The sequence below is a fragment of the Puccinia triticina genome, chromosome 11A (genome assembly GCF_026914185.1).
Source record: "Puccinia triticina chromosome 11A, complete sequence".
Taxonomy (NCBI): Eukaryota; Fungi; Basidiomycota; class Pucciniomycetes; order Pucciniales; family Pucciniaceae; genus Puccinia; species Puccinia triticina.
Window position 1 is genome coordinate 1,855,462 of NC_070568.1, and position 9,148 is coordinate 1,864,609.

The 9,148-nt window shown below is 50.8% G+C and overlaps 1 protein-coding gene across 1 annotated transcript; it reads right to left on the reverse strand.

Moving 5' to 3' along the window:
- Positions 1–4,053: 4,053 nt before the first annotated feature.
- On the reverse strand, positions 4,054–7,012 carry PtA15_11A204 (uncharacterized protein; the record flags this gene model as incomplete). Its single annotated transcript, XM_053161089.1, has 2 exons — positions 4,054–4,789; positions 6,750–7,012. 2 exons carry the CDS (start codon positions 7,010–7,012, stop codon positions 4,054–4,056), a joined length of 999 nt encoding a protein of 332 aa, XP_053025070.1.
- Positions 7,013–9,148: the final 2,136 nt, after the last annotated feature.

A 9,148-nucleotide genomic window follows, 5' to 3' on the forward strand; every position in this document is an offset into this window, starting at 1 on the left:
CTGAAGAAACTTTTGTGTTTTTTCTCCTCTTTTGCCCGTGTGGGTTTTTTGTTTTGACAGCGTTCATAGTAATCTACCTCTACCAAATAGCGTGTGCCACGTGACGCGCCGTCCGCAGAGTGCTAAAACACCCGATGAGAAGTTTTGGCCTTCGACGGTATCCTGTGAGATGGTTTTGGTTGAATGGGAAAAATCATTGGCTGAGTACGGGCTACTCGATGAGTATCCGGACGTACTGCTAGGTTTTGAATGCGGTTTCGATCAGGGTATCCCTGAGCACGTCGTACAAGGGATGGAGTTCTTTACGCCTGATAATCACAGATCTTCAGAAGCTGTCAGGGAAAAGATAGAAGACTCAATCAACAAAGAGCTTGCAGCACGAAGGATGTTCGGACCTTTTTCTCAGGGAGAGGTATCTCGTAAATTAGGCTTTTTTCGATCGAACCCACTCGGAGCAGTCGTAAACAACGACGGGGCAATACGGCCAATTAATGACCTGTCTTACCCGTGGAATGACGTTAACGTGAAATCGGTAAACTCGTTTGTGGACAAGTCGAAATTCGGAACAACCTGGGATGATTTCAGCACGGTATCAAGATTCTTCGCGGAAGAGCCAGGCAAAGTAGAACTTGCCCTATTTGATTGGGAGAAAGCCTACCGGCAAATTCCCACCAGAATGGACCAATGGCGATACCTATTGGTAAAAGACTTTGAAGGAAATTTTTTACTGGACACACGAATAACTTTTGGCGGGGTGGCCGGCTGCGGGTCTTTTGGTCGACCAGCGGACGCGTGGAAATCAATAATGAAAGCGCATTTCGACTTGATTACCGTCTTCCGATGGGTTGATGATAATTTATTTGTCAGGGCCCTGGGCAGCAAGACAGACATGCGTGAAGTGATCCGGAAATCAAAGCAGCTCGGAGTTTTGACGAATGAGAAGAAATTCTCACCTTTTTCACCAGAACAGAAATTCATCGGTTTCGTATGGAACGGAATCGACAAGACAGTCCGCTTGCCAGACGGTAAGGTGGGAAGAAGACTCGAGCAAATGGCACCTTTCCTGATTGAACGGAACCTTTTCAAGTACGAAGACGTTGAAGTACTGGCAGGGAGGCTGAATCACGTGGCTTACCTGCTACCGCATTTGAAATGCCATCTGAACTCATTGTATCGCTGGTTGATGTCGTGGCAATACAGAAAAGCAACAAGGCACCCTCCGAAAGACGTGTTGAAGGACTTGGCCGTCTGGAAAGACGCGCTGGAGAATTTTGAATATACACGAATCATCAACTACGGGCCTCCAGTCGATATAGGTTGGGTAGGTGACGCGTCAACATCTTTTGGCATAGGTATAATGATCGGGAGGCAATGGGCGCAATTCAAACTTCTCGACCAGGGAGGCAACCCACGGCGCATCTCTTATCTAGAGACGGTGGCAGTGAGACTCGGCTTACTCATGCTCACAAAGCTGCGGTCTCAACGGGGGAAGACCCTAGTGGTGTGGACAGATAATACCACTACCGAAAATAGCATCAATAATAAGAAGTCTCGAGACATCCACGCGAATGACGAGTGGATGCAAATTCAGCGTATCCTCATCGACAACGGCATCAATCTGGTTGCGAGAAGGGTAGCGTCAAAGGACAACATAGCAGACGCCCTGTCAAGGGGCATCCGGTCTGGACAGGATGTGCGCAACCAGGTGGTGATTGACGTTCCGTTAGACCTGCGGGAGGTCCTGACCCAAGTTGTTTTTAGCATTTAGAAAGCGCCTCAGCTTCGATTGCAATTTAGCCCTCAGAATGATTTTTAAAGCTACGGACGTTTGCGGTCTGAGTGGTCGGAGTTCGGAACTAAGGGTCGAAGTAAAGGGGGCTCGCGTAGGCTCAGGCTTCACCCTGAGTTAGTGGTGTAGCACTACCCCCCCTTATCTCTCCGCTGTTGTGACAGCGGCCCTCTGTTTCCTCTCTGCCCCAGGAAGAGAGTCTCTCTTCAGATCATGATCCCACGACCCAAGAGGCTAGCCCTCGGACGCGATCACATTAGATGATCTACGAAACCTAGAGAGGTTTTTCCAAAGAGCTCTCCACCGAGACCCAAACACCGAGCCCGGTGAAAACCTACACGCCAATAGGGACCACCGGGATCTACGGCCGGACCCTGACTGCCCCCGGCAGCAATGTCCCGGCCGGAAAAGTGTGCTAGAGTGAAACGGAGCGGAGACGGCTTGGATTGATGGTGACTGGACCGCTAAGGGTAGGTCGCCTAGGTCCAAGCACGCGAGCTTGTGGAGCCAGGCCCAAACCGGGGAGTCGGAGATGACGTCAGTGGCGCGGCCCGCGAACCTTACACGCGTACCTCCCCTGACTCAGCCCAAGTTTCAAACCTTAAGCTTCCCAGTCCCCATCCAGGTCCCACCATCCACAACTCTCCCCGACAGTCTCGCTATTTCACTATCATCACTATCACTGCTGGTAGCAGCTCCTATTTTTGCGGCCACCCACCCTCCCTTTCGCTGTCGAACTCTCCTTTTGTTTAGATGGCAAGGATAGCACTACCCCCCCTTATCTCTCCGCTGTTGTGACAGCGGCCCTCTGTTTCCTCTCTGCCCCAGGAGGAGAGTCTCTCTTCAGATCATGATCCCACGACCCAAGAGGCTAGCCCTCGGACGCGATCACATTAGATGATCTACGAAACCTAGAGAGGTTTTTCCAAAGAGCTCTCCACCGAGACCCAAACACCGAGCCCGGTGAAAACCTACACGCCAATAGGGACCACCGGGATCTACGGCCGGACCCTGACTGCCCCCGGCAGCAATGTCCCGGCCGGAAAAGTGTGCTAGAGTGAAACGGAGCGGAGACGGCTTGGACATTCCAGCCTGAGTTTCTCCGCTGGTACTCGTTGCGAGACGCCTTACAGTATGTCTGGCTTCTCGCGACGAGTGTGGGAAGAGAGGTTGGCAGGGTGGTGGTTCCCTGCTCAGCCTCGACCAGAGGAAAAAATCTCGTGGATCTAGGTGTCTTTACAGATGGAGTAGGGTATTCAGGTGAAAGCCCGAAAACTCAGGTTTTTGAAGGGAGCCTGAGCCTCGCGTGAACACCCAAAAACTCCATTCAGAAAGCTGTAAAGAGAAACTCCACTAAAGATTACAAATTCAACTCTTCTTGGTCTCTTCTTAATGACAATAACAAGGCTTTCGTTCGAGCCAAATCCTCGCGGGAATAAGTCCTGATGTACAACTTGTAGCACGCCGATACCCATCTACCCAGACGACAGACGTCTTCCTTGTTCATGCCCAGAGCGTGTCTGAAAGACGCGCCCCCCACTCTAAAACTATGACCGGAGATGCCCCGGTATTCTTCGCCAGAGAAAATGTCTTTCAATTTTGCGAGCACCGCCCGTCTCGTCAAATGTTTCCTCACGCCCCCGTCCGTGTAACCGAATAACGAAGTCTGTACTCCCGTCGTCTCGTGTAGCCTGCGGGAGATCGCCGCGACTGGGCAAAGGGCGTGTCGTTGTTCCGTCAAGACCAGCAGCTGAGGTTTACCCGCCTGCCTGAATGTAGAACCAATAAGTCCCTCCCAAAAGCGTAATGAAATGCAAATCCTTATGTATCAGCTACCGATAATGAATTGTGATGTTGCCTTAGAAGCAAGTAAGCAAGTGCAATCAATAATTGTTACCCCAGCAACAAAGATGGGAGATGCGCCATTGATACTTACACATTGATGCCACGGAAATGAGAACAAGAAAAATTCCAAAGCACAACTCCCTGCTCGCCCTGGAGGCATCTTCAGTTTAAAAGCCAGGCAGCTGTGCTGTCGACACCCATTCTTGCCCGCCCCCATCACACCACAATTGAGACCGCTCCTTACTTCACCCGCTTGCCTCAGCCCATTGGCTTTCCTCCTATTTTTCCCCGGGTGCTCATAGTTATCACAAGAAAATCCAAATGCTTTGTGTATTTCAATCTACAGTATAAATAATTGAAAACAACCAAACCCCCGACGGCAGAACTACAAGCGCTTCTCAACAAAACATCGGACCAATTCACCTGATTTGCTTCCTTAAGTCCTTCTGCGGCAACATGTTCTCGACACTCCCAAGGATTTCCCAGCCATCCGTTCTGAGCTGCTCGAGATCCTCCACCGTACAGTTGGCCAAGCAGTCGTCCTTGTGATCCTTGTGAGTGAGAAGGCCCTCCGCCGTCTTAAGCCACTTGACTCCCGCTTCTTGCAACTGGCTAGTAAGTTTGTCGACTTCGTCACGCGGTAAACACTGCACCACAGAAATCCCGGGGAAGCTCACATATCTCGGTTTTGACGCCTTGGGGCACTTGTAGGTGATATGTGTGAGGATCCGTTCACACGAATCCTTGAAACCCCACATCCAATCCGGCGAAACTCGGGAAAGAACAAGACGTTGATTCTTGGCAACCTTGAGGATGTTGTTTGTTAGTTTCAGCGCGTTGACCAGCGAGGCAAGCAGGTTCGAAAGATGGCGTTTAATTTCATCTTCAGTGAGGTAGAGGTTGTTTGCTGGCAGCGGAGGCGGCATTGACGGACAGCCGTGTTGGTTAGTTAAGCCTCCAGCATCAAACCCCAAGAGACCCTCGTCGACCTCCGCTGGCTCATCGGCGTGGGTGGGATCTTCTCTCGGCTCGGCATGCGGAGGAAGCTGGGAAGCCAAAGCGCGGGTCATTGGCTTCCTTGGCTTCTTAACAGGCCTACCAACCGTAGTATCCTGCGCCTCCGATGCGATGAGCGACCTTGCGGAGGGTTCCTGTCTAGTTGACCGGTCGAGTATCCAGTCTTTGGAGTGGATGGTCAAGTCAGTCACCGCCGGCTCTATCGTCGGCTCGTCAACAAATTGAACGGCATTCTCGACTATCAGCATCTTGTATTCCTTTGAAAGGTAAAACATGTGCTTGCATCCGCTCCCGTAGCGGCGGAAGTAATCGCACGTGCAGCTGTGAAGTTCCGCGAGGTTGTTGCTGGTGGCTGACTGGAAGCGAACCATGTATATCGCTCTAAGGGGGTCCCTAAACGAAGAAATCCAAAACTTCGAAGGAAGCATTGTTGTTATCGATGTGTTTGAATCTGAGCAGAAGCGAGAGAAAGTGAGCTTACATGAGTTGGAAACTCCATGATGAATATGCCAAGCAGCTCCAAAACAGCTGGTGTGTATCCATCTGCGCGAGCCTTCGCCAAGGCTTGGAACTTGTTCACCCGCTGGTATTTGATACCTTCAGCAACTTGCAGGTGCGTCATGAGGTAGGCAGGGTGCACCTGGTCGGTCAGGATCTGTACCACCTCATCGATTTGGGGTCGCAAGTCGTTAAGGTAGTGTGACTTTAAAACTTGGTGCCACGCTTCTACATAGTTGTTAGTGTGGATGCCCTGGTGAGGGGTCTGAAATACAGTGCGATGGGGGTAGAATGAGTGTATTAGTTAATTGTCAAATGGCTGTTAGTCGGCGGCATATATTCATCGTATACAACTGACCATGCGATATACCGTTGCCCAGTGAATGATGTTGTTGTACCACTGGGTACGAACATAATGGACGAAGGTAGGATTGACTTCTGACCATTTGGCGAAAAATCTGTTCAACTTGATCACCAGATCGTTCTCCCCATATACCATGTCGCGAAATTCCTTCAGAGCTTCTTCTGCTCGTGCACCAACATAGAGTATCGCCCGTTTTTTGAACGCCCGGAAAACATGAAAGATGCACCAGTAGAATTTGGGTGCTAGCAAGCCAAGGTCTGAGTAGGCTGCTCTGACACCGTTCCGGATTGCAGGCGCACAATCGCTCATTACCGCGCATGGTATGATGCCGGTTGACTTGCAAAGCCATTTCATGATTGCTTTGATGGGTTCCCTGCAAAACAGTACAAAACGGTGTTTAAAGCAAGACGGGTTAATTGATGGCTTTGATACTACGATGGGGTTATCATGGGAGGGTACTTACGTGGCCTCTGACGCTGTGAAAGCCCAGCATATTGGTAGGCCCTTGCCGACGACGGGATCACGAATCATAATCGTATATAGACTGAACTTTCGGCCATCTGAAAGGCAGCTGTTGTCGGCCGTGTTGTGTGTGCTGTCGACCATTATCATACCTTGTCCATACTTAAGGAGCTGCTCTCTTTGCCACGGAGATTGGAATGCAAAAATGAAGTCGCTTTTGTCTTCCGAGGTTGAAAATAAGGTGTTCCAACCTTGATCCTTCAGATTTTTGTTCCACAGGTCTATTGACTTGAAAGGATCGGGATCACGCCGAGCCAACACAGCCACACGGGTGCGGATGAGATGGCGCACCCGATCATACTTAACATACTTGGCCTCAGGCTGGTTGTCGGTTCCAATGCACATCTAGATGGGGGTGAAGGAACAAACTGATTAGAACGAGTTCAGATACTGTAGATGTTATGCAGAAGGAGATCACTGACTCGGAATATATCTGGATTGTGCAGAAGAGCCTGAATTGCCGGCCAGCTCAGCCCTGATATCACCCGTTCCGTAAGCCAGTCATCAAGCATCTTTGGAATCCGGTTGGCCTTGATTTCTTCGGCGGAAAAGGGGTCGTGGTTGTGCTGCCATTTCCATTTGACGCGAAGTGAGTTGGTTGGAATATGATGGAAAATGGTGAAACCAGCCTTGCATCGACATTTGCGGGAAACAGCCCTCTGCTTTCGCGAATTCGGAGTTGCTATGTGTGCTCCGCTGCGTGGACATTTGAACGCCAGGCGGAAAAAGGCTTCGGCAGGGCGGCCTGTTCGGCCGGAAGATGGTTTGAGTGCCGGGTCATTGTCTTCGTACCGTTTTTTGTTCCAATAGACGGTGGTTTGCATAGCAGTGACGAAATCTTCTGCTTCAGCTCGAGTGTTACCTGGGATTGTAAACTTGTGGATGGGCTCGGGGAACAAAGGAGCAGCGGTGCCACCCCGGCGAATCATGCGTAGAGAATTGGGAGCTGACGGTTGACGAGACTGGACCGGTACCATCTGAGTGAAGGGGAGAGGGACTACTTCGTATATATCCTCAACAAGGGGGTATGGGTCCGGTGCTGGATTGGAGTGGGAATGAACCTGGCTGATTTTTTGCTTCGTCATGATTGCTCGGTAAGTGGAAGAGTGAATTGCCGCAGGGGAAAAAAGATAAAGGTTGAAAGAGAGAGTGAATAGCAAATCCCAACGGAGGAGGTGGGCAGATGGGTGGTACTGGCAGTGAAGGCTAATTAATAAGGTTGCGGTGATAATGACTAAGAGAGCGAGCTGAGATAACAAATAAAGATAACCAAGTTGACAACAAATATACGCGAATTGAAGAGTAATGGTGCCTAAGATGTGGCAAAGATAAATTCAGCAGATGAAAGGTTGAAATCGAATAGCCAAGATTGACCACAAAAAGTAAGTAAAAATGTATGCAGGCCTGCCTGTGGTGAAACTATACGGTGAACGCAGAGATACACCACGGCATACATTGCTGGGGCCTTATATATGTTTTCTGGTCCAACAGCGCGGTACAAGGGAATCGACAACCTTGTCGTTTCAGACCGCATGGCCTAGGGGCAACCGGTGTTCCGAGGCAACTGCCTTGAGTATAGATGTGGGAGAAGATGTGTGAAAGCGTTGCTGATGGGCGGCCAATACAATAATCTGCGTTGGGGTACGGGCGTCCCACCGTAGCAAGTAGGTAATATTTCTGATTTTTTTCAGGGACTTATTGCTTCTATATTCGCCCACCGGGTTTACCCGGCGAGGCCGTCTTTGCTGCGCGCAGGGTCAAGGTGGCCACACGACCAAGAGTCGGGTCTGTTGTGAAGGAGACATCCGAATTAAGAACAGACTGGTCGAAACGGATCGGGCCGAATTCGGTAGCATTGGTGAGTTCAGCCAGACAAGCCAGACCCCAAAAGGCCACGAAACAGAGGTCCGCGATCGCTCGGTCCTCGTTGCTACCGCTATACCTCAAGTTTAACAGGGGGATTCTACGGACTTGAGCGCATCGGACCGGCTTGACTAAAAGCTGGATCAGACTATTCCCTTGCGCAGACTTTTGAACTGCCCACAGCCCCGTTCTCCCGGACTCGACAGACTGTCAACACTCATTCGCCGGACTTCTCAATAAGCCAACACCACCCATTCTCTTCCCTCTACAACAGAGGATCCATGTCCACTAGGCAAACCAAGTCTTCTGACCAACTCCTTCCCCTGACTGACCCCGAAGAAATCTTGCGACAAGCGCGAGCAGAGCAGCGGCGACTCCAACCAGAAGTATTAGCCTCCACCCAACTCCGCAAACCTGCAGTAACTGACGGAGTAACTGACGGACCCGGCGGAACTGAAGACTTAACTCTTAACGCTGTCAACATCAACCCCGCCACGAACCGTTCCAACATCCCACTGGTGGTTGGATCAGCCCCAGTGTCCCTTCCATCACAACTATCCCCTGCACATTTTCCTCAAGAACCATCACTCAACCCCTCCCCATTGGTCCCCTCTTCTCCGGGTGCTCCCGAAGCCAGCCGACCAACAAGCCCCCCCATTAAGGAAATGCCAGACACTCCCATCAACACCGTTGGGACCAAAACCAAACCGGGCAAGGCTTGTCACCCAGGAGACCCACCACCCGCCCCTCTGAACAAACCGGACCCACCGCCGCCACCGCCTCCAACCGCATCCAGCAACCTTTCCACAAGGGACTGTATGAAGTTGCTGATGTCATCACAGCAAGCTAGCATCGCCCAAGCCCACGCAGATCAAGTGGAATACGCGGCTTGGCTGGCACGGGCCAAAGAAACGGCCGCTATCCAAGCGGCGCGGTTGGAGGACACTTTTGCAAGACTGCTCAAGGGACCCCTAGCAAATGGACGCTCCCAGACGGTAGCAATAGACCACATCAACCATCGCCGCTTCAACACATCCGATGCACCAAAATACGTGGGCCCATACATGGAAGTTGAGCCTTTTCTGGTGTGGAAATCTTTTTCACATCTAAGGATGTCACAAAGGATTGGGATAAAATCCTCATTGTTGGACGTTTAATCTTGGAAACCAACTTGCTCTCGTTCTTTCAAGCTGAAGCCCAAAAGATGATTGAGAGGACCTGGATTGAGGTCAAAGAAGATTTTTTCAAGG